This window comes from Dermacentor albipictus, unplaced genomic scaffold, assembly GCF_038994185.2.
Source record: "Dermacentor albipictus isolate Rhodes 1998 colony unplaced genomic scaffold, USDA_Dalb.pri_finalv2 scaffold_26, whole genome shotgun sequence".
Taxonomy (NCBI): domain Eukaryota; kingdom Metazoa; phylum Arthropoda; class Arachnida; order Ixodida; family Ixodidae; genus Dermacentor; species Dermacentor albipictus.
Genome location: NW_027225580.1, coordinates 109785 through 136069, shown reverse-complemented (window position 1 = coordinate 136069; position 26285 = coordinate 109785). Strand labels below are relative to the sequence as shown.

The following is a 26285-nucleotide window of genomic DNA, read 5'->3' as shown; positions in this document are numbered from 1 at the left end:
CCCCCCAATTAAGGTTAGTCCACCCATTAATCACCCCCAATTCAACTTGGCTCACCCGCACATCACCCCCATGGTTTGGTTAGCCCATCCCCATGTCACCCCCAAATTTAGGTTGCCCCACCCCCATATCAGCCCAAAACTTAGCCTGGCCCACCCTTCTATCAACTCAAATTTAGGATTGCCCACCGCAAATCACTCCCAAATTTAGGCTAGCCCACCCCCATATCACCCCCAATTCAGCTTGGCCTAGCCCCATATCACCCTCATGGTTAGGGTGGCCCACCCCCCATATCGCCCCCAAATTTAGCTTCTCCCACCCCCATGTGGTCCCCAAATGCAGGCTGGCCCACCCCCATATGTTCCCAAACTTAGGCTTATCCACCCCTATATCACCTAAAATTTAGGTTGGGCCACCCCCATATCAGCTCAAATTAAGCTTGGCTCACTACCATTTCACCCCAAATTTAGGTTGAGCCACACCCATATCACTACCAAATTCAGCATCTCCCATCCCTGTATCAGGCCCAAATTTACGCTGATGCCACTTCCAACTTCAAGTTGGCCACCCCAACCCTTTTTATGAAGACCTATGTATTATATGGGAAATGCGTCAAGTTTTTTGGCGTTACAGACACGTAACAGACACAAAACTAGGTCCTAGGCGGCTTATAAGAAGTGCGAAGCGGGAATCGAACCGCGGCTACCATGGCGCGGGGCTATAGGGGCGCGCGATTCTACCGCTCGGCCATGGCTTCAAAGGTTTCACTAAACTGTACGCTCATGTTTTTATACCATGTGAATTGTCACGGCACTGTTACAAAAAACGCTTTTGGGAAGAGTGTTACGCCATGTGTGGAGAGTCGAGATAGGCATAAATCGAAAGCTGAGTCTCCGGACTACATACGCTGCACTGAGTATTACGACAGACACCATAATTTTATCACAGGCGCCATTCTTGCCTCGAAAATCGCCTACAAATTTTCGTCGTTTCGATAGGCTTCCATTGCTAAATCTTTAAACGTTGTGGGAACTAAATTCTTGCGTGCCATAACGTTATCACTGCATTTCGCTCGTGTGGATTGTCTTCCAGAACATGTCTGTCACCTGCCTTTTTCAATGATCGACCTGCAGCTTTTTGTTATTCGCGAAAACCCGCTCGTTCCATGAAACATGCTAGCTTCACGCCGGGCCTGCTTGGTGCACTGGTTGGTACGTGTTCAGAAATGCTGGATATGTCCGTCCAGAAGGCAGCGCTTCCGATCTCCTTGTGGGGTCTTTTTCGACATAGCCCTGTTAAGGGCCATCAGTTCGTTGGGTGGGACGAATTGTTCAAGTCCAAACTTGGGGCCTTTCTGAAGAACATTTGAAATGTTGGAGGGGATGAGGGCACTTCCTCTAACTGTATGATTCCCATTTGCACGGTCTGGCACTTTGGCTTTGTCTTGGCTCTAATGATGAATTTTAAATTCCAATTCGACCATATCTCGGTCATACGGGCAGCTACGCTCCTAAGGTGATAGTAACGACTTAGAGCAATTCATTCCGATTACTGGTCACAGCAGACAGCATGGAGCCAATCTGTATATAAACGATCTTTCCGCCACAGTTCAGATCGCCAGATCTTGCAGACATGTTTCACATGGCCCCTAGAGGGTGTCACAGGGCCAAACAGAGCACGCACTTCTACCCGTGTAACAGAATTCCTGATGCAGAATACAAGGTACCTTGCACGGCATGTCGGAAATACGATGTTTGTCAGGAGCTGGTTGACGTCCTGAAGGTCAGCAGAAGAAAGATAGAAAGGTGAGCTCGATATAGAAGAAATATACGTTAGAAGAGTTACTTGCTGCGCAGGTGGTGATCTTGCATACTAAAAAGATTTTGCGCCAAAACAACACACATAAGAGAGACAACTCTATTTCTTCTTCAACGTCCTTTGTGGTTTTATTGTTCTCAGATTTTATTATAGATTTGTGTTCGCACACATCATATTTCGCACAGGTCAGTAGGTCTCGGAAGCTTTGCGAGCAACTGCCGAATCTTTGGCGCTTGAAACGTCTACGCGCATTCGGGCTTTAAGCTCCTATTCGTGCCTTGGGTGCCCGTTTCTGAGGGAATCTGGCAGTGTACTCGATGTAAAAGGGTGTATGAGGTGTTTAGTAGGCATTTATTTGTTCTCACGTTTCATCTTGTGCGATCGGCGTGCGCCCTCAATCAATGCAAGTAGGTCCCAGTCCTAGTCGGCCACGCCCAAAAGCGCCTTACTAAGCCTTTACCACCGCTCGCGCTCACGAGTCACTTTGTCCTTCACTTCCTCGACTGCTGCCTGCGATGTTGAAGTTCCCATAGTGGTCTTCCCTCTGCCAAGGTGAAGATGGCACTGGCCCTCGGCGGCTTGCAGCAGCGGCACCACACCCCCGGCGACGGACAGACGTTGCAGACTTATGCACCGAAAGACGATCGGCGGAGCAGGCGACGTCCGAATCAGCAAGGTCTTCCAGGAACCCGAACGCCCTGAACCTTGCTGGTTTCGCGGGCGTAGGCTTTGCGAAGATGCGGCAGGCCAGGCGGTGGAGCCTCTTAGTTGTCGAGGGATTGCAGGAACCAGAAATCCCTAAGCCGTTATTGGGTGCACATCTGGTCCAATCTTCCTCGTCGACCTCGTTTTAAAGAGTGCACGCAACAGGTCGCCGGAAGTAGCAGCAGCCCGCTCACTGCCATTCCACCGCATAGGAATCACATGGCACCGCACCACTCAGTTAACAGGATGGGAAGATCGCAGATAATGATGACCGTCGCTCTAACGATGCCGCTTCCACTACCGTTGAGAACTGACCTCAAGCGCTCATGAAGTTCTCGTCGTAGCCGTCATGTAAATCCTCTTCTTCGGAATCGTCGTCATCGTCGTCTTCGCGGCCGCTGCTGCCGGCCGGCGCGAGGAACCGCCGCCAGAGTCCAAGACTTCGCCCTCCTCCTGGCTCGGGACAAGGACGACACGCCGCTCTTGATCTGTGCTTCGCTACCCGACAAGCGGTTCTTCGGAGCCGTTTTATTCGACAGCCTTGTGTGCCTTGGTGGCTCTCTTACGGGCTCCCTTACCTACCTTTGTCCTTGTCTTGTGTTGCCCTGTAACGAACCTTATTATGGAACGGTGCACTGGGCTTCTCAAGAGCCGCTTCCGCTGCCTTCAGCTGTACCATGACCTCCACAAGGAACCGGACCGTGCAGCCAACATTGCTGCAGCATGTGCAGTGTTGCACAACTTCTGTTTTGATGAAGATGACGGCGTGTCTGATGTCAGTGATGACAGCAGCAACAGCAGCAGTGACGAGAAAAATGACAACCCCTTCCCAGAGAGAGTTCCCCGAGTGAGGGCAGCACGGATTATGTATTTGAAAGGCCGTGCTGCCCGGGATGTTATCAGATCATTTGGCACGACTCGGCAGTAGCAACACCACTAGCTTCGAAGGGCACGAAGGCGATTGCGCCGACAGCAGCACCGACAGCAGCAATAAACATGTGCCTGGCACTGCAAACAGATCTGTATTACTGCTGTCTATGCGCCTAATAGAGCAGGATCCAATGTGAAGAAGCGTGTGCAATTATTGGATAGCCTGCTGCTTTTTCCTCGAATCTGCTCAATCACAAGCAGTGTTTTCACGTATCTTGTGCCAGTGAAGTGTGACTGCTGGAGATGATTGTATCGTTCCACTGTGACACTACAAGAGAACCGTTCATTTAGTACCATAGAACACGCTGTGTTCATCAGCAGAATGTTGTAGCCACTTCTCTGGGAAGCTGAGTTTGCCGATTGATTTGCTGTTGCTGCTGCTGTTGCTTCTCTCATCTTGCTGCATTTCGCTGCTGGCATCACCACCACTATCGCCACCATCTGCACTGTGCATGGGAGGATATCGGTCTTCGTCTCCTCGCTTCTTATTTGGGCAGCAGCAAAGCACAACACTTTTTGCCCCACGATGTGTACTGTTCTCACACACCTTATAGGCCCTGCGCAGTTTCGCCACACAACCACGGCACAGTTCCTTGTCAAAAGGCCAACTCATGCTGAAAATAATCGCCTGGTATATCAAGCACGTTGTTCTCCATTGGAAGAGTGTACATTTGAAATAGCTATAAAATTCAAGAAACGCGAATTCTAAACATTCATTTCAAGTGCCTGTAACATTACTGAAAATTATTTATTTATATCCGCAGTGGAAATGAAAAAAATGTAATACATTTTCAATGTCATCTTTCATCAAAGCAAATGGTAGACAAGTACACAGAGCATGATTTTATGGCGACAAAATAGCAGTGTGATATTCACTACATGAGAACCTGCACACTGCCAATGGGCCGTTTGCGCATAATAAATCGCATAAATATGACAAGAGCATAATGACGTTTTTAAGCTCATGCAGAACCATTCACCTTCATCCAGGAACTTCACAGCAAAAAAGATGTGTCTTGTCTGCTATGTAGTCAACATGTTTGTAGCACAAGATATAATTCCTCTTCAATGACTAGTGCCATAGTGAGATCACCATATAAAACAGCAGTCACATGCTTTTATAGAACGACACAAGCGAGAAATCGCTTGGCACTTCGATGACCTTTCATATAACCACGGCTGCAATAGCAGCCTAGCAGTGAATGTCAAAATAGGGGCCACATTGATAGCTGCGTTAGGTATATCACAAACTGCTCAACTACAATGGGGACTAGGTTATATTGCTATGATAGGTAAGGACGCCTGAAGTATCACAATGACTACCACAAGGAACTTGCGCTTGGTCTAAAAAAATTCCAATACGGCCACTTGTGCCTACCGTAGGAATGAAAGATTTGACATTGCAAACATGACATACATATAGCATGAAAATTCAAGCAAAAGGTTTCAATAGCAGTTGTCAAAGCATTCTTGTTAAATGCACCTATATGTGTGGGAGGCAATGTTGAAGTTGAAATAAAAGTGATTGCATAGTGTACATCTTGCTTGAAAGAACAGTATACACTGAAACATCTGCACAAACAGCAAAGCGAGAGCACACAACAACTAATAAAAATATTAAAGAAATTCGACATATAATCTACACTGCCTCACTGGGAGAAACTTGCCTTGCAAGTAAAACAACACTTGAAAATAAATTCGTTTTTTTAAATACGAAGCAGCAACACAAATTTTTCTGCCTTTTGTGTGTTGCTGTTGGCACTGTTTCCCCAATGTACGGAAAACAGGGATATCATCCTTTGGTGCGACATATAAAAAAAAAGTGCATTCTTGTTTCAAGTGACATCACAGCGCTATCAGTTTTCGCTGCCATGTTCACGCATGACCTGCACATCATTTCACAAAGCTGGCTACAACTCGTCACAGCAGCTTGTGGGGACGTGTGAGCACCACCACGAAATGCTGCAGCATCGATTTGAACGGAAAGATAGGCTACACTTGTAACTGGTCGCACTAACAGATAATATGGGGGGGAAGGAAAGAAACCTGCACCTTATGGCCGAGACGGCTCGCGGAGGCCATGCGCCCGGGCAGCCAGGAGCTGGCGGAGCGAGGTCGCGATGGGGCCAGTGGCTTCCCGCAAGCCCCACATCTCCACTGCGAGCTGCTGCTGGACCACGGGGGAGGCCCTCACCTCTTTCACCAGCTGCTGATGATGCTGCGAAACGAATTCACTTACTGCAGCTACAGGTTATGCAATGTAAATGTTTGTTTCGCAATATTTGCAAGCGTTAGAATTACAGCAAGGTTACTCTTGAGGGCAGTGAAATCATATACATATGACGTGAGATATGGCCGTGCAAACTGATACGTTCTGTGATGTTAAAAACATGTTAAAAGTAGCAAATACTACCAAGTCGCCTCTGCCTATAAGTAGTCAGTGTTGGTCACTAGTTGAATTGATTTACAAACGATGATCACGCTGTGCTGGTACATGCATCCATGGAAATGGTCTGCAAGTTGCCATGTGCCAGCCTGACATAGCACTTTAAAGAATACCTCAGAGGAGATATATAACCACGCATGAGCGAATCAGCCCAATGACTACAGATGTCTCTCATTTATAATGCGGTTGCAACTTAGTTTAACATGCACACCAATCTACTCTTTAAAAAATGGCCTGTTCAAGTTGTACGTACCTGCCTATTTTCCTGCAGCAGCAGCTGTTAGAAGGTGGCGGTCTCCGCGTTTGCAGCCTCGGCTAGCTGCCCCTGCCGCGCATACTCGTCTGTTGCCCTGCAGGCCGCATCCTCTAGTGGCTGTTGCCGAGGTGGCCTGTGGGGCTGCTGCCGAGCTGGTGGTCCTTAAAAATAAAATCAGTCAACAGGATAACAAAACATTTTGCGCCATCCTGCGTAGAAATTTTGCTGGTTCATTATCAGATGGAAGCACAGAAAAGTGATTCTAGCCACAAACCGTTCACAAAATGAGCACTAAATTTGTTTAAACAGAAAGACACCACAGCATTATAAAATTCTATGGTGTTAGTAATTTCTGCTTGCATGCTCCAGAAGCAGCGTTACAATTGGTATGAGTAGTAGAACAGAATTAGTTCCATTCTGCAATGACATTAGGGCAGGCACTTTTTCTTTGCTGGTAAATAAGAGAAGTACATAATTTCTGTTTAAAAGGTCTTAGCAGACACTGCCTTGTTGCTTTAAGTGATCTGTTCGTTCGGCAATAGCTGCTCAACTGGCTCACGTGCAGTGCCACTTCTGCCTAGCTGGGTGCCAACGGACACCTGGGCAGCTGCTTCGGGGCAGGGGGCACAGGAACAGGTTCGTCGTCACTGGAGCAGTCCTGTCGGAATAATAAAGCACAGTAAACATGGTGTGATTAAGTTCCATCAACTGTTTGCAAATTCTATTTCCCTGATATTTATTCAATTTCTTCAGAAAATTGCTAATGCAGCATGTGACATATTAGTGACTTAATGCTTTCACTACTAGCTACTAATGCTTCACGTAGTAACGATCCATACAATCAGAAACAAGGTGTTTCTTAAAAGCATTGCTTTAACAGCAGGGGGGCAGGATTATCATTTCTGCACTGTACGGATATCATGTGCATGGCATGTGCTCTGAATTGTAAGAAAACGCACTGCAGCACACAACAGCAATATATTCAAGAGCACCGAACAGTGTAGCTGCCCCAAATCGGTACAGGTAACCTAGCCCAAGAGGCTGCCTCCATTCTGGAAAAGAGAACAAACCCTGGCACTCACTTCATCTCTTGGTTTCCCGCCCATATGGGTGCGGACGTTTATCTAACATACCTAACCTCAACGAGCTTGCCCATGACCGTGCGCGAGATCTAACGCGCCGCGGCGGCATGGAGGCGTTATGGGGACAGGATGAAGTCCAGCAGAACGATCCGCTTCGTACTCTTCATGAGATTACATCTCACTATCGGCTTAGCAGAAGGGCCTATCCTCTTCCTCACCCGAAGTTGGACAGGCCTCAATCAGTTTTACTTAGAATGCTCCAGACGGGCTCATTCCCTTCGTTGGACTTTCTCGGCCGTATCTACACAGATGTCGATTCGAGCTGTCCGGACTGTAATGAAGTCTATTGTTCCTTAGCGCACATGCTCTGGCAATGCCCCGCGTTACCTAACGGCCCTCTCTCCAGCGAAGCCGACTTGGAAGAGGCACTCCGGAGCCCATCGCTCCAGACACAACTAGAGGCAATCCAGAGGGCCCGAGAAAGGGCGGAACATCACGGTATTCCTGCCCCGACTTGGATGCGGCCAGCGGCTTCCGCGAGTCCCCGATAGGACCCTCCGCTGAAGCGCCTCAGGATCAAATAAAGTTCATCATCTGTCCGTCCGTCCGTCCGTCCGTCCGTCCGTCTGGCTGGCTGGCTGGCTGGCTGGCTGGCTGGCTGGCTGGCTGGCTGGCTGGCTGGCTGGCTGGCTGGCTGGCTGGCTGGCTGGCTGGCTGGCTGGCTGGCTGGCTGGCTGGCTGGCTGGCTGGCTGGCTGGCTGGCTGGCTGGCTGGCTGGCTGGCTGGCTGGCTGGCTGGCTGGCTGGCTGGCTGGCTGGCTGGCTGGCTGGCTGGCTGGCTGGCTGGCTGGCTGGCTGGCTGGCTGGCTGGCTGGCTGGCTGGCTGGCTGGCTGGCTGGCTGGCTGGCTGGCTGGCTGGCTGGCTGGCTGGCTGGCTGGCTGGCTGGCTGGCTGGCTGGCTGGCTGGCTGGCTGGCTGGCTGGCTGGCTGGCTGGCTGGCTGGCTGGCTGGCTGGCTGGCTGGCTGGCTGGCTGGCTGGCTGGCTGGCTGGCTGTCTGTCTGTCTGTCTGTCTGTCTGTCTGTCTGTCTGTCTGTCTGTCTGTCTGTCTGTCTGTCTGTCTGTCTGTCTGTCTGTCTGTCTGTCTGTCTGTCTGTCTGTCTGTCTGTCTGTCTGTCTGTCTGTCTGTCTGTCTGTCTGTCTGTCTGTCTGTCTGTCTGTCTGTCTGTCTGTCTGTCTGTCTGTCTGTCTGTCTGTCTGTCTGTCTGTCTGTCTGTCTGTCTGTCTGTCTGTCTGTCTGTCTGTCTGTCTGTCTGTCTGTCTGTCTGTCTGTCTGTCTGTCTGTCTGTCTGTCTGTCTGTCTGTCTGTCTGTCTGTCTGTCTGTCTGTCTGTCTGTCTGTCTGTCTGTCTGTCTGTCTGTCTGTCTGTCTGTCTGTCTGTCTGTCTGTCTGTCTGTCTGTCTGTCTGTCTGTCTGTCTGTCTGTCTGTCTGTCTGTCTGTCTGTCTGTCTGTCTGTCTGTCTGTCTGTCTGTCTGTCTGTCTGTCTGTCTGTCTGTCTGTCTGTCTGTCTGTCTGTCTGTCTGTCTGTCTGTCTGTCTGTCTGTCTGTCTGTCTGTCTGTCTGTCTGTCTGTCTGTCTGTCTGTCTGTCTGTCTGTCTGTCTGTCTGTCTGTCTGTCTGTCTGTCTGTCTGTCTGTCTGTCTGTCTGTCTGTCTGTCTGTCTGTCTGTCTGTCTGTCTGTCTGTCTGTCTGTCTGTCTGTCTGTCTGTCTGTCTGTCACATCAGTGCCGTCACGGAAAAAAATCCACTGGAGTGCAGGCTGGGCAGGTTCTTCAAAGAACTGGGAGCACCCGGCCCTCCAGCCCTCCCAGCCTTCCACCTCCAGTTTTCCTGCAAATGCATGAACACCATGAGTTTATACGTTCCGGAGGTGTTGCTAGCCGCGGGCTCACCACTTCTCGGCCCCCGCCTGTGCCGCAATCTTGCAGCAGTCGTATGGCAGCCACGCCCAATACAGGCGCCAGCGGCGGGCTGTTTTGACAGCCGGCACAGCGCGTGGAGTGCGGCAGCCACTTCTCCCCAGAGAGCTTTTCCACTTCTCTCCAGAGAGCTTAGAGATCAGCACCAAGTACTGGTGCTGATCAATAAACTCGATAATCCAGCGGGCCTGCGCCGCCGAAATGCAAGTTCCGTTTACTGGAGCCGCAATTTTTTTTCTTGGTCCCAATTTTCGCCGGACCGCAGCGAATTATTACCAGCAAATCGTACAGCTTCACATATCATCATGCCATTAAAACGTAATGGTTACACTTACTTAATGTGTTATTTTATCACGTGTTACGCGAAATATAACAGAAGTTAAAAAAAAAACCTTTCTCGTGCAAGTTATATCCAGCAGAAGTAACTGTAACCCGTAGAGGGAATTCATCACTGCGCACCCGTCTGTGGCAGAAAAAATGAGCCCCTGTTACAGACAACCTTCGAATTAAATCCGTAACTACATTCGGAGATAGTTACCATCGTTGAGCCAAAACGTTTACTTACCAGCTATATGTTGAGATGTACTGCCTTGCAATCTTCATCGATTCTTGCGTACCTATGTGAATAAAAGCAAAAGTAAGCACCACGCGATCACCACAGAGGTTCAGATGCTACTGTTCAGTTATTAAGCACAAGAAATTATGATGTGTTTACTCACCGAGCAGTAGGCGTTCACAGTCTCCATGATTTGCACAGCTTCCAAATTCCTTTCGGGGGAAAGCACATCTCGTAGGTGGAGATTTCATCTAATCAGGTAGCGTTACGGACAAAAATACACCAAGTGCGGCCCACAGAACCCATCAGCTGTTTTTACGTAGCCACCATTTTACGTGTGCGTGGCAAAATGGATTGGATGCCGAAGTGACGCATGTGTGGCTGACTCGAAAAATGGAAATATTTGTGTTTACTTTCAAGTGCGCTTCAACTGATCTTGCGTCAAACGATTTTAAAGCAATTTTGCTCCCAAAATATACAATTGTTCTTTTATTAGGTGTTTATATCTAAAATGTAGTTGCTATAAGGTCCCTTTACGAGTAAAAAACCAGCGAAACATGGTTCCGGCAATGATGAAGGCTGCTGATTTGAATGATTGAAAAACGTCGCGGGTACCCGTCCTCATAAGGATGAACAGCCGCGTCATTTTCACGTCCGGGCTCTTGAATAATTTCAGTTTGGAATAGTCGTATTTATGGGGCCCCTAATTGGGCAAATGGCTGCACTTGCGAAAGTCAGCGAGCGCGTCCTGTACAAGTTGATCATACAACCTTGATCAAAAGATGGCGTCTCGAGCGATACGCAGGTCGAGATCTTCTCAACCCTTCTGAACCGAGATCTTCCGCAGTCTCCACAACCCTCCTTCTCGTCTCTATATCGAAATATATTAAAGACGCCCTCCTTTTTGCTGTCAGAGCTGACAGATAATGAATTTTTTACCACTGTTATCACAGAAGCTCATCTCGTTGCGCAGTTGCAATAGATGCTGCTGCCGCCTACGCCGCAGCGCTCGGCGCTAGCAGACGACAGGGCGCGGAAAAGCGCATTTAAAACGTGTTCGCCCACCTGAATGGTCGAAAAAGCCTGCAGCTTCCATAGTACTGAACGAAACTATTGAAACAGAGCGTGAGTACCGTGCTTCGAAGCAAGCGTTTCCGTTCGGAAAGGCATGGTGTTGAGATGAAGACCGTCTTTTTCGTACTTCCCCGAGCATCGTGCACATGCGTGAGTTGCGACACCTGGGGACTATCAGTTCTGTGAATCGGCCTTCCCTATAGGCCTTTTTTTCAGGAGGGCTTCCATATTGTGTCGGCAGTGGCGACATCTATGTGTAGTCGGCACGCTTCAGGCTTGGGCAAGAGCTCCGTGTTCTACAAGGTATACGGTCGGCGACAGTTTCTGGTGGTTCTTTTCGTGCAGTCTGTTTACTATAACATGGCATCTGATGCATAGGAAACGGTTTTGCGAGACTTGCTGAAGTGATATAAGTCAACGCGGGCCGGACTTTCGGTGGCCTTAACGTGGACATAAACCGAGTGTGATATGTGCGTGCATGCTTGAGCCTACAATGTGCCTCGGAGATCAATTGCGTATTTCTGAAAGTTGTTTGCACTAATGTAGCCTTGCGGCAGCATTCTCATTGTAGTCCCAACCTATGGCCTAGTAGCAATGTGTAATTACGAAACATATGACGATCCAAGCAGTGTGGTTACTGTTTTGCTACGCAATAGGTTGGGCTGTTCCCTTTGACAAGCGTTCAAATTTTTATTTGTCGATACATTGCGCGACTATGTCGTTTGCGGGACCAGCTTTCCGCCCACGAATACAATAATATTGGTTAGTAACGGTCAATGCAGTGGTTAATGCTGGTTTACTGATTTGTTTGTTCTAAGTACGTGGTCCAAACCTGCAATATGCGGCTATGCGATATTTTTTCGTGTCGTTAGCCCGTGTTCCTTCATTTTTTTCGCGAAATAAGATGCAAACTAATTAATTTTCGGTCTTTTTCTTCCCCTCCTTTACGACGCACTAGCCCATCTTACGGAAATTTTGTTGTCACAAATAGCCATCGCTTTCTATTTATTCGATGTTCTTTAAGTACCACTACTTTACATCATTTCTGCTCCACAATGTCACTATTTTAGCTTCTGTATTTTAATAAGTCATTTTTATACCCCTAGTAACTATGCATCCTCTGCGGGATGCACGAGACCTTTCACGTCATACCCCAGGACGGTTGCATCTCCGATACAGCCTACCCTATTAGTTTGATCTTCAGAGTACTTTTTCCTTCTTTTTCTTTTTTTTCCCACGTGCCAAAATGTCTTGGTAAAAGGCAGCGTACATAGTCAATTTCATTTAGCGCTACACAATATGCTTTATAAGAGTTTCTTCGGGCATAATGAATTAGGCTTTTACTAATGCAGGTGATTGATGTAGTCAGCTTGTAGGACACAAACTCTCACAGAAATTTACGGGGCTCATTATATGTCAGTGAATATGTTTTGATAATTTTTTATAAAGAAACGTGGTGCACAGGCTATATAGCTAAAATACCGCACGTATCTGGCTTATAAAAGCTAGCGGCAACTTAACGTTTCGGAGTTTATCTTGGAAAATGCGTACGCTCATTTTTTCCCGCGCAGACCGAGACCCAAGACCCCAAAGCCGGCCAAAAGCTTCCCGCAAGGAAATCGCTGGTGACCAGCCGTATCCGCCGCCTAACTTTCACAAAGGTGAGCAGCTGCGACGCACAACACGGAGAGCATCTCCCATCCATGCACAGAGCGAAGTCCAAAGGGACGGGTAGCAAGTGCATCAGAGAGAAGCGGCAATATTTGGGGCCTTTCTGGTGATGGAGTATTTTAGCTTTGAACACGCAACAAGAGTTGGTATTAGCAAAACCCAACAGGCTCTGAGTTCTTGGGTACTCAAACAGCTTGCTTACTTAACCTGACGTCCTAAACGGGGTAATGGCGTGCACCAGCTCAAAAACTTTGCTTGCTCGCCGCTAAATCTGTGGATGCCCTGCACGCTATCACTGAAATGCCTTTCTGAGGAGTAGTTCATCGTGGCGAAGCGTGAGAGCCATCTCCACGTACGCCCATCGCCAAAACTTCAGCCGCACAGCATTGCCTTGACGGATATCCTAAAAGTCCGCCAATTTTACGCCTAAATTGCAACTGAGAGTGCGAACATTATTCTAGTTAAGTTATTTTGAATTTACGAGCTCTCGCCATTCTGGCACGCTGAACAACCTGTGGGATAAAATTCAGTTATGGAGCTCGTGTGGTTCATTAAATGGAACATTCATACAGGCTATGCGTAATTTAAAAATAAAAAAAGAAAGCGTTCAATATCGCAAACGTTCAGCTCGGTGCTTAATATAGTTTGTCAACAAATGCGTCTATTGCCTCATTGAGTATGTGCGAGTCTGTGGGGCGATTCTCTCATGTCTAATTTTCTCTAATTCTCTAACTTTGTCTTCATTCTATTCAATCATAAAATTGCGTGGTAAGAGAGGCGTCGTCCCGAATCCAGGACATACTACTCACTATGAAAGAAAAGATAATTCTTCAAATATATTTTCAAAGAACACACTCGATCGTCAGCCATAGGTTCACCCTATGGATAATTTATCGACTTCAAGATGGCGGCAAACGAAATGATGATATACATACCCGCGTACAAATTAAGTGTACGCAAAAGCCATCATGAGGATTAGGATGTAACTTTTTTTCATTTCGTAACAGCCTAGCTTACACTGAAAAACTCTGCATTCTAAACTTATACACGTTCACTCATGGAGCGCGAAGCTGCTTGTTGGTGTTCGCCGCTTTTGGTTCACTATCCGCATACAATTACATATTTTTCAGAGCATTCTTCTGTACAGCTTTCTTTTTCTCCCTTCAAAAATTCCTGGCTTCGCTCCCCCCGAACGCTACTGTGCCTCAATTCTGCATCTCACCGCAGCAAACAGAAGACTATACTCTCAGAGCTATCTAGGTGGCAGTCGTGACAATGCACATGGCTCGCACGCTGTTGTCTTTCAACTACAGCAGATACTCTTCACCATCAGTGTTTTGTAGCAATCAAATCATTCTTTTTTCTTCCTGGCTGCGTCAAACGAGCTTTCGTGGTCTATAACTGTGTCAGCTGGTTCCTGCTCTCAGTTACTCGAGTCCACCTCAAAAAGAAGTAATCTTTTCGTTGCGAAAATACTAGTGAGCTGAAGTACATTTGCAATCTGTAGTACACCCTGGCTGAAGCTTAGCCTTTACGATGGATCCAGATGATGTCCTCGGAGGAGAGGCTATTCAGTCTCCTTGTCGGCATTACACATCAGTGTGCTCCCGTTGTTCCCGTATTTTTTGCGTCATTCACAATTATTCATCGGAAACAACTTGCCCACTCGTAGATCTAATTATTCACAGGAGTTCGCTGTCCATGTGGCGCCATAGCGTAGTCTGTCACGCTCGTTCTGCTCCGGTGACCTCTCCATGTGCGCAAGCTATGAGACGCTGTATGCTTTAGAAAAAAGGACGCTTCGCGACCCGATTCCATTCAAGCGTCTTGGAAGTTCGCTTTGGAGGACGGTCGGAAATTTCGAGATGAGTAGCGCCAGATGCAAGGGGGGACATCATCGCTTCTCCGGTGAGCTTGCACTCGCTGTGTTGCCAGCCTTTAGAACCTACGTGCCTTGTGTAGATGCAGAATTGTGCTGCCTCTCTTTTTTCATCGCTCTCGCATGTGCCATGATCCATGCGCCAGGTAAGCACATAGGAAGTGCTTACTTCTCCAGATATTGGTCGCTCCAAATTATACATAGGGACTGTCATTATGCCGCGAGCTTTAAACATTGCACCATCAGAAACCACCAGCTTGGTCAAGTGGGTTGCTGTACAGCTTGTCGTTTCATATACATACTCATAGACTTAGTGGAGCTGTTACGAGAACTGTTATTATTAATGCGTTAGCATTCCTATACTTAACGCACTTTCCGAACGCTTTCTGTCTGCCTACAAATGTTTTCAACCCCGCCTGGGTCACTGTGCAATAAGTGGTCGAATGAGAAGCGCATCAGGCTACAATGCTGAGGTAAGAGGGTTTGAAACCAGCTATCGGACCAATTTGGGTCACCAAGTACAGACAGCCACAGTCGCCAACAACCACGGGCATTTTACGTGCCATCGATGTGTTATAGCAATAGCCTTTTGCAGCCTTTAGCTAACAGATTTCAACCGTTTTACTTGAACAGAAATTAGTTCTTTTCTATACGGTCACTTCCCCAACGTGTGGATGGGCCTCTACTTATGTGGAGGCCCATTGTGCACCACTTTCACAGAAGGCTCAAACAGCATAAGACACCACCTTAAACCATCGCTACGAGATACTTTTCAGTTGTAAAACTCCGCCTGGGAACGGCGCGAGAACGTGACCCTCTGCCGGTTCCCCTCGCGAGGTGGCGCTGCCGCCACGGTTGGCCTGGTTGTCTAGGGAAGTTTCTCAAGGCAGCAGCGTGCCGCCGGCTCAATGCCGGATTTTTTTTTTTTGCTGCTCCTCGTGGCGCTAAATATTCAAAGAATAAAAGTAATTATGGTGTTTTACGTGACAAAACCACTTTCTGAGGAAAGCCGCTGTGGAGGACTCCGGAAATTTCGACCGCTTGGGGTTCTTTAACGTGCACCTAAATCTAAGCACATGGGTGTCTTCGCATTTCGCCCCCATGGAAAAGCGACCGCCGTAGCCGCGATTCAATCCCGCAACCTCATGCTTAGCAGCCCAACACCATAGCCACTGAGCAACCACGGCGGGTTCAAAGGATAGCCTTTTTACATTGTGCACTCTGTAAAAAGCAGCTAATAGGGGAATGAAGAGGACAGTGAGGGTTTTCGTTTATGGCATGTTGTTTTATGTCCAAATGAAGAAAAGAATAGGTCCGGTACGACACTGGATTGATGAATCTGAGCATGCTGCATCGATATTCACAAAAGACGCGCTTTCTTGGTTGCTACAGCTACCTTGTGACTGCTTTCTAGTTGACAGTTTGTATCCGTGGAGTAAAAATGTGTCCGCATAGCAATGAAGAAATTCAGTACTTCGCAAGTGAACACAAAGAGATGCTCTGCACAACCAAGAAGAGGGAGGCAGAACCCTTCTGGATCATCTAAAACATTCCGAAATATCTCTCCGCAAAGGCCTGCCTCATCCAGGGAAGCTGATGAGGGAAGCGCTGTTTTGACAGGTGTATACAGGCTTAGAAGGCGGAATATATGCGTGAAGTTGATTATAGTAGGATGGGACTCATCTTAACCGAAGGAACGCACTAGTCAAATGCATTGCTGAAGAAACATGAATGAGGAAATTTCCTAGCAAACACTCCAATGTGAATGCAGTCACAACAAATGTGAACAGTGTGCCTTACCACCAGCGGATCTTGATTTAGCTTGGCTGTCCACACATAGAGCGCACCTGGACACGGCAGATCATCGACAATGTCTAAAGTCGATATCAGAGTTACTCGCAGCGACTTTGTCGTTTGTTGTGATGCAAAAAGCTTCAGGGTCTTTTGAATTGCATTGTGTTCTGTCAAGTTTAGTAGTTCCAAAAAATCTTTGATGACCTGAAATTTTTAGTGCAACAAGTTTATAGCCCTTAGGAAATGCGCACGAATTTCAAAGGCGGTGGTCTGGTACACTATTTAATCGTAGAATGCTCGCAATTTTTTAATAACACACACAAAAAAACAGGAGGGAGAACAAAGTGATAGTTAGGAAGGACGCTGCACCCTCGCTAGCTATCTTTTTGTCTCTTTCTCGTGGTTTTTCTTGTTTCTTTTCCATTTCATTGTTCCATTGCAGGCATGTTTGCTCACAAGGCGAGCAGCATTTTCCTGGCACACAAATAAGAACCACGAGCAAAACGTGGCACGCTGCTGCATGCATCGGCGTCTCTCTCCGCCCGCACAAACGTTGCTCGCACCGCCCGCCTTCGGACCGACAGTGTGGCGCGCGCCACCCCGCGAGCGCGACAGAAAGATGCCAGGTGCCGCGGCCGGAGTTTGACAACTGAAAGTAATCTAGTAACGTTGACCTTAAACGTACGAGCGTCTATATGGATTTGACTATACCGTTTACACATGCAGATGGTCTTCTCAGGTGGGATTTGTTTTGCAAGAAAAAAAAACAAAGAAAATGCTCTTAAAGTGCCCCTGAAACAGTTCACACAAGTTTTGTAGACGCGTAGGGTACAGCTGAAGTAGAACATTCGCACCATAATTTAAGTGAAGCGTTACGTAATAATGGAGCTGCAAGCGATTACAAGTTAGCTTCCTCCCTAGCCATGCTTTTCCTCCTCAACTCGTTCGCCAAGCAATCGGGGCTAAGCTCCGCCTTCACTGGTTCTGCGTCACAATGCGACGTCACATCGAGCACTTCCGGTTGTTTCGGAGCCCACCCCCGCGCGTGCGAGACCCCTCCGCTAGCCGCTTGGCAGTCGACCCCAAGCGAGAGCTATCGAAGCAGCGTGTGTTGCGAGCATTCTGTCGCAGCGCCGAACTTGTCTGGTATTCCGGTAACCACACACTAGCTGAACGTTTCGAGGGAACGGTGGAGGCATAAATTCAATCTGATGAAGGAACTTTAGCGTAGACATACATGAGCTGCCTGATCGGTCTCCATGGTCCAGCCACCCGTGGCGCAGAGCTTAAACAGCCAAACAAAGAGCTAATATTGTTCTAACCAAGTGCAAAACATTTTAAACATTTACAAAAACAATGTGTTCTCGATCACACTCCTGCGAAAAATTTACACCAGCAGCAAAGAATACATTTTGTTACTGGTACTGTGTGTGGTTGAGCTCTATGCCACCAGGTGGCTGCACCGTGCAGACCATTCACATTTGCGCTTCTGTTCATCCCCTGAAACGACACGCAAGGGGACACAGCCAGTCCCTGTCCCTTTGCGCTTGAGTTTACCCTAATACCGGACTCGCGAAACGCTATTGCGTTAGTAACTTTCTGGTGTAAAGTGACGACCGCAAACGCGCAAATCCTGGCGCCGTTCGGATAACGGCAGTCCGATGCGCTGGAGCCAGTGCGCTTGTATACTGACTTGCAGAGGGGCACGATGTCGCAGTTTGATATAATTGCCAGTCGCTACGTTTGCAGTCCACGACGCAACAAAGTCGAATCATAGCGCTCGGGAAAAGACAGACCGACACTGACGGCGGAGCTCTCGTCAAAGACCGAGCACGTTCGAACTCAAGCAGACGAAATTTACTGTGTGCCGGAAGTGCTTAAGTGTACTGAAAAATGGTTCTTGTGCATTCGCTTTATGTGACTTTCTTTTATAAAAACAGATTAACTAACATTATAACTACTACAAACATAATTTGTTTACCATAAAGTTGGAAAAATTATCGATCACGCGCCCTGGTAAGCCAATCGGATAGCTCACCCCACTGACATCATATGGGTGATTTGCGTCATATGGGTAGGGGCGGCTTAAAATTCCGCCGAGCAGTGTGCTGCGATCAGCCGCGATGTGCATTTCTAAAACCTTATAATAAATTACACTCTTTACGCGAAGCACTTAGATGAGTCAATTAATGATGAGAACGACGTACTCTAACGACACAGTACGTTTGTAGAAAATCGTCAAAATCGTTTCAGGGTCCCATTAAGCTAAGCAAAAAAAGCTTCGCAACAATTTTCGTGCTGCATACCACCGCAACATTATACATTTAATTAATATTGACCGGCACATCATTAACAAAAAAGACAGTCTGGAATTAAGGTTAATTGAACATGACCCTCTCATTTCAGTCCTTACTGGAACTTGATTGCACAGCAGCATAGCTGATGACTTAGTAATCAAACCTTAGAGCGCTAAAAACACAAGAGGACGTAGAAGAAGAAATACACTATTATGCCTAGGGGCAATCTTTCGAACAAAACAAAATATAAAAACGAAGAAACACACCACACGTGTTTGGTGTGTGTTTCTTTTTCTACGCCTTTTTAGTTTTTAGCGCTCTAAGTTTTTATTATATGCATTACCGGCTAGCCCACCTATCCACCCTTTTGATAACATAGCCTTTCCTTATACAGTTTTTTTTTTTTCGCAGAGACAAACTAGGAGGGGTGGTGTAGCAGTCGTTGTTAAATCAATTGTGACAGTACTACTCGACGACTTTCGTGATCTGAAGTGTTTATGCATAAACATATCTTGCTGCGGTTATTGACTCGTCCTGGCAGCACGCTGCAGGCCACCTGACTGGACTACTGATTAGCTCATTAAGCTACGAGACTGTATGTATTTTTGTAAAAATAACGAATTTTTTTGGTCGATGATGTTAACTTACCCAGCGCTGATTGGGAGCGACTATAAGGAGCAAGCGAAATCAACAAAAATTGGAATAACGCATTTTACTTATGCTCACTCATGATCTGGTTCAAATTCTAAAGTCCGCTCGCATCCAAGGTTCGTCTAGCTCAACATTAGCTTTGGTCTTCATAAGCCATCATTTTGCAAATAACATTGTTATAATTGAAGAAGGTTTATCAAACCACTGTCTTGTATAATGTCAATTTCTCTGGTGAAGTCTGTTCTTTTTAAATCTAGTAGCGTACGCTATATTAGAGATTACGGAAGAGCTTATGCTTCTGTGACTGCGCATGTGAAAAATCGCCGCAAACAAGCGAAAGAAATTGCAAAAGCGTGCAGCCTGAATAACGCGAAAGATTATTATTTCAAATGGAAACTAAAATGGGCTAGGTGCACTCTAAATCCTATTGTCATTATTGGTATTAAAAACGCGTTCGCACGTGCAATACAAAATTCTATAGACAATATGAAAAATGGACCAAAAAAATTTTGGGATTACTTGAGCCATTTCAACTGGTGGTAACTCCGTTTCAGATCAACACGTTATCGCTCACTCTATCAATGCTCATTTTACTGATGTGTTTTCTAAACCAACTACACGCGTACTTAGGCATTTTTAGCAGACTAAGTTGATTTTCTTTCTATCACGGTGTAGTAGCAATGTTGTTAAGACTAAAAGTAAAATCGACTTGGGGTCTAGACTCTTAACTGTGTATTTTTTTTCGGCCTTATGCTGAAACTATTGATAAATGTATTGTGATCGTGTGTTGATGTTTACTGCTAACTCCGAGGCTACTTGATTAATGGAAGACAGCTCAAGTTGTACCCGTCTATAAAAAAAGTGACCGTCTCGTATCATAAAATTATACCTTAATATCCTTCACAGTCTTCTTCTACATTATTGCAACATGGTATAGCCAAATGTATAACGGAATTTCTTAAGGAACACTCTGTACTATTGCGCTTTCAACACGGATATAGAAAAAAATTCTATAGCGACACAGCTGCTCACGGTATTTTATTAATTTGCAGCATGCATTAGTAATTAAACAAATTGACACAATAATACTATACTTTAGCAAAGCCTCTCACAGAGTTATTCATGAAGGTTTTTCAATACACTGACAGATATCAACATTCATCCCATTTTAGCCTCTTGAGTTTCTGATTACCTACATGACCGAAAGCGGTTTGTTTCATTTGATGGTTGTAATTCATGCAGCCTTCCTGTGACATCAGGCATGCCTCAAGGAAGGGTTGGAGAGCCTTGCTGTTTCTTTGACGTACAAATTACACTGTCGCTGTAATTACTCCTGTAACTCAAATTAGGTTGACTGCGGATGACGGTTTATTCTGCGAAATCACTCATGTACATGGTCCAGGTTGAGATGAATTTTAATCTTGTTAACATGTCTAAGTGGTACGCAGATTTTAGCATGACTGTTATTACCGATAAAACTTTTTATCTTTGTGTAACGCTTAAGAAAACTCCACTTTATTATATTTGTGTGCTGACATATTTTGCTTTTAGACAGCTGAGCAGTTACAAGTACGTAGGAGTGACAATCACTAATGACCTCTCTTGGAATCAGCACATGGACAAGATTTGCTCGTCAGCCTTCCGGAAACTGTGCAACCTAAAACATTCATACGATCGTAGCTTGAATTTCGTTGCATTGGTTGGAATCCTTACACTAAATTTAGCAATAAAAAGTTAGCCAGGATTCGGCGAAAAGCTGTCAGGCCTACTATTCTAAATTTCAGTACGCTGACTCTCCTTCTGAACTAATGAAAGCTAACAGTGAACTACTTGAGCCAAGAAGAAAACATTTCGTCTGAATGTTTGAGCTTACTTCTTAACGGCAAAGTAGCTATTGATCAGACACAGTTTCTGCCCCCTTTGTCTACAATACCTACGCGACATTACCTAACACACTTTCTAACGCTTTGCTTTGCGAGAACTAATATTTATAGGGTTCCTTCTTTCCGCGTATTGTACTGGCGCAGAATAGCCTGAGAAAACGTTATGACACGCTCTATGAATAGATTATCATCTTTTTTGTCCTCAGGTGCTGTAAAGATTCTTTTTTTCCTTTTTGTAATACAGACATCTTGCGAATCGCATTGCCATCCTCCCTGGACGACATTGATCTGCAGTAATAAATAAATAAGTAAGGCTTACTCTGAAATGTGGTCTACAAATTTCAATTGATGGAATGATCTAAATTATTGTAAAATGTTTGCAACTAGTCAATAAACTTCTTGCTTATTTGTAGAATCTTCACTTGGCTGCTCAATGCAACCAGAAAAGATGCTTTGTCCCTGGTTTGGTAGGCCGTTTTTTTTAAAGAAATGCTTGGTACGAGTTAAACGACCGCCCCCATAAGGCTGTTGGATACGCTTTCAGTTGCCGCAGTGGTTCTTTTCGTTCATTCTTCTTTTTAACTAAGAAACTTTGTTTCTGCGGAGACTGTATGGTTTCTTCCTTGCAGCTTCGTGTAAGCCTCAGGTGAATAAACGTTTTCCCTGAAGCAAAATGTTTCCCCAAAAATATCAACAATACTGCCGGACATCACGTATACTATATTGCGTGTGAAGGTTATGGACAACATAACGTTTTTCATATTCTAAATCTTCTCGTAGGATGTATACGTACGCGTAATGCTTGACTTTATATTTCGCATACGATGCAGCCCGAGGAGGCGATCACCAAACACGATGACAAGGCGGATCCGAAAAAGGAAGAAAAGACCGAGCGGCGCCTTAGCCGCACAGCAGCTCGCAAGTCTGCCATCGGTGGGGCAGCTTCCGGGAGCAAAGCTTTGAAGGAAGGGAGGTTGGGGAATAAGAAGTAGGGTTGCAATTTCCAGGTAAGGCTTGTGGTCACTCCTTCCTTCGGGTCGTCTTAAATGTGGAGGCTTAACTGGGCTCAAAAAAAGAGAAAACTACGTTAGATTTTGCTGCCAAGAAAACGTGCACTCGCGAGGAATAAAAGAAAAACAAAGAACACACGCTTCGGGCCCCGCACGGGTCACTTGATCACAATGAAGATCTGGGCGCGTGGCTATTCTTGGCGAGTGCACGTTTTCTTTGAACCAATGTGTTTCCTCGCCAGACGAGTTTTCGTCGAACAGTTGACTACGTTAGATTTCGTAATGCGCGCCCGAGAATGTCGACGTGGGGCAGCTGTCGCCGTAGCTGAATGGTCGAGCGTCGCAAGCGCAGAGGTGCGGCGAGCTCTTTTTTTTTTTTTGCCCACTTTGATTTCCTAGTAAGCTTGTCATTTCTACACTTCAAATTGAAACTGAAATGATTGGCTGCAAGGGACCAGAAGGACGGCTAGCAGGAGACTTGCGGCGTTGGCATTCTGAACATGAGCAGATGTACGTCTGCAGAAAACTGTACAGCCCACGCCCATAAAAGCGCAAGCGGAGCCTGGTGTACGTTTTGAAGAGGCCAGCTTGGGTGCATTGTGGGTCTGCGTGGAAAGCGGAACACACATCTGCGCGAAGGCGGCGAGAGACGATGAACAACCACTCGCGAACGTGTGAAGCGTAGTTCATCCCGTACCGTAAAGTGAGAAGCCCGATGGCGGAGAGCGTGGAAAGGGCGAGTCGCTGGGGAGTCAGATAGGCAATCCAAAAGAGCCGCTGTCCACGGATGATTGCGCTACTCCGCAGCCATATCGATGAGCGCTGGTGACGAAAACACCGAGTCGATGGCAGAAAGACAGTCATGTCACTTGACGTGAGGGAGCGAGAGAGAGCGTCCGCGTCGATGCGTTTGCGGCCAGACAGATAGACAACGCGCATGTCGATGTCTTGTAAGTGGAGGGTCTTTCAATGCCGACAGCCAACATAGGGCGTGATGGTCGGTAACGACTTCGAAGGGACGGCCGTGCAGATATGGTCGAAATTTTCCAAAGGCACAAATGATAGCTAAACACTCCTTTTCAGTTGCAGATTAATTAGATTAAAAGCAAATGCGAAGCTGTTGCCGTCACTGTCATTCATTTTAAGACGATCACAATATGCAATATATATCTTGAGCCACACCTAAGAGTAATCCTTAATTATTTAGAAACCCTTTTAGAACAGCTACCAGAGCCATACCTGCTTGTTGGTGATTTTAACGCCCACTCCGGTTTTTGGCGAAGTGCACACAGAGGCCGTATTTTAGAAGATATTATTCTAAGTAATGATGTCTGCCTCCTAAACACCGGCAAAAGTACATACTGCTCTCCGAGCACGGGAAAAAAGAGTTCCATAGATTAGTCTTTTAGTTCACCCCCTATATTTAGCGATTTTATATGGAATGTCATCGAGAACCCATACGGCAGCGATCACCTGCCTGTATTTATCAGCCTAACCTCTCCACCACAAGTCATCCCAACAAAGCCACGACGGTGGAAGTTGCATTTACCCGACTGGGCACTTCTTAAAGAAAGGGCCAGCTTAGATAAAATAGTTTCAGATGATTTAAGCATAAACTAACTGAATGAAGCTCTCACCAACTCCATTTTAACCGCTGTACGCCTGGCAATTCCACGGTCATCAGGAGTAGTAAAGGAGAATCACAAAATTTGGTACACACATGAATGCCGAGACGCAAACAGGACACAAAACAAAGCCTGGGGAATTTTTCGTAGGTGCCCAACGCAGGCAAATTTCATCAAGTTCAAAAAGTTCAGAGCAAACGCCCGGTATATTCGCCGTAATGCAGAAAAAAACTTCATGGCAAAGTTACGTGTCCTCAATAAATAGCACAATTACTTCAAAACAAATGTGGCAGATGGTAAAAAAGATAAATGGCAGCTACTCCCCATTCACGGTTCCATTTCTCTCTGACCCTGGTAAACAGAAAAATATAGAACAGGTAGATATTCTGGTAGAATATTTTTCTGCGGTCTCCAGTTAATCTCACTATCCAGAATCATTCCTGAAATACAAAAACTGGTGAAAGTGGCGGTACAAATGAACCCTATAATGACTTACTTACAGTTCAGGAAATTATTAGAGTACTGTCCGCTGGTAAGCACACTGCACCTAGCCCAGACGAAATACATTATCATATGTTAACTCGTCTTTCTGAACCTGCTGTGTAGGCACTTTTAAATTTTTTTAACAAAGTTTGGTTATCGGGGAAACTTCCCGAAGCCTGGAAGATGGCCATTATTGTTCCATTATTAAAACCCGGAAAACCATCCACCCTTCCTAGCAGCTATACGCCCATAGCTCTGACTAACTGTCTAGCGATGTCCTTTGAAAGTCTATTGAATATCAGACTAACATTTGTGTTAGAAGACCGGGAGCTCCTGGATGTCCATCAATGCGGTTTTAAAAAGGCTTGCTTTACCGTCGACAACCTTGTCCGTCTTGAAAATACTGTTCGTGAAGCTTTTATACACCGGCAACACTGTCTATCTGTCTTCTTCGATTTGGAGAGTGTATATGATACAACGTGGAGGTTTGGGATCAGTCAGGACCTGGCTGAACTGGGCATCCGCGGCAGGATGTTGAACTGCCTTAAATACTTCTTGTCTAACCATACATTTCATGTCCGCCTTGGCTCAACCCTTTCAAGGAATTTCATCCTGGCAAATGGAGTACCTCAGGGATGTATTTTGAGCCCAACACTCTTTATTGTCAACATGAATTCTATCAGGAAAATAATTCCAAGATTCGTTATGTGTTCTGTCTATATAGATTATCTGCAGATAGCTTGCACATCCTCGAACATATCAACATGCGAACGACAAATACAGCTAACAATAAATAAACTAGCAACATGGGCGGAGAGAAATGGTTTCCGTTTTTCCCCACAGAAATCGGTGGCCATTCTTTTCTCACTCAGACGAGGCGTACAAATAGATCCCACCCTAAACTTGAACGAAATAGATCTACCCATAAAAAATGAACATAAATTTCTAGATGTAACATTTGACAAGAAGCTCACCTTCCTGGCTCACATAAATGCTTTGAAAACAAAAAAGATTCTCAGTCCCTGAACATACTCAAAGTGCTGTCGAGAAAAACACTGGGAGCCGATAGGTCTTGTCTCTTAGAAATTTACCGCTCTGTAGTACGCTCTACCCTGGATTATGGATGTATAGTGTATGGGTCAGCAAGACCATCGTACCTGAAACGGCTAGATCCAGTCCATAATTTAGGTTTGCGTCTCTCCACTGGTGCATACAGGACATCACCCATAAACAGTCTCCATGTAGAAACCAATGAGCCATCACTCACAGATAGAAGAGCCATGCTCACATGCTCGTACATTCTAAACATCCGTTCCCTTCTCTAACACCTATGTTACCCCATAGTCACAAAGTGCCCATCAAGAACACTGGTTAACAACAAACCACAAGCTATTAGGCCAATCCTCCTGCGTTTCGAAGAGATGTGCCAAAACCTCGGCATGCTAGACATATTGCCAAACATTGCACAAAAGCGAGGTCCACTGCCGCCATGGCACAATGTTCCTGAAATCTGTGATTTCAGTCTGACACACTTCCGTAAAAAAACTAATTCCGCAACAGCATATAATACAAGAATTCCTCACACTTGAAGAAAAGTAGAGCAATTTTGCAGCTTTTTACACAGACGGTTAAATAACACATGCTTACGTAGGAAGCGCAGCTGCACAAGGGAATCGGAATAACATAGTAAGACTTCCACAGTGTGCTTCCATCTTCACTGCGGAAGGTTATGCCATCTGTGTAGCCATAGAAAAAATAGTAAATGAGAGCCTCGCCAACAGTGTTGTTTACACAGACTCACTGAGTGTGCTCACGTCTTTTCATTCTGAAAATGCAATGGCTCCTTTGCTTGGAAACCTCATACACAGCATTACAGCAGCCCCAGCTCATGGCCAAAACATCAGGCTCTGCTGGGTACCAAGTCATGTCGGCATAAAAGGCAATGAAAGAGCGGATTTGTGCGCTGCTCAAGCTTACGGCAAGCAAAGTAAGAATGTAAATATGCCCTATAGAGATTGACTGAACTTACTACATAGTAATGCAAAGAAAAAATGGCAGTCCACTTGGAACAACGAACTAAATAACAAGCTACAAATAATAGAACCAGTTCTAGGTGAATGGAAGTCATACGTGCACCAGAAGCGCTTGAAG

The 26285-nt window shown here is 46.0% G+C and overlaps 1 protein-coding gene across 4 annotated transcripts in view; it reads left to right on the top strand.

Annotated features, from left to right (window-relative positions):
* Positions 1 to 26285, top strand: part of LOC139052528 (uncharacterized) — a 330782-nt gene that overhangs the window by 262040 nt on the left and 42457 nt on the right. For all 4 annotated transcript variants that reach the window (XM_070529643.1, XM_070529644.1, XM_070529641.1 and 1 more), the window contains 2 exons: positions 12413 to 12502; positions 21847 to 22023. In XM_070529643.1, coding sequence (XP_070385744.1) covers positions 12413 to 12502; positions 21847 to 22008 — 252 coding nt within the window. In that variant the 3' untranslated portion in view covers positions 22009 to 22023. The remainder of the gene's footprint in view (positions 1 to 12412; positions 12503 to 21846; positions 22024 to 26285) is intronic.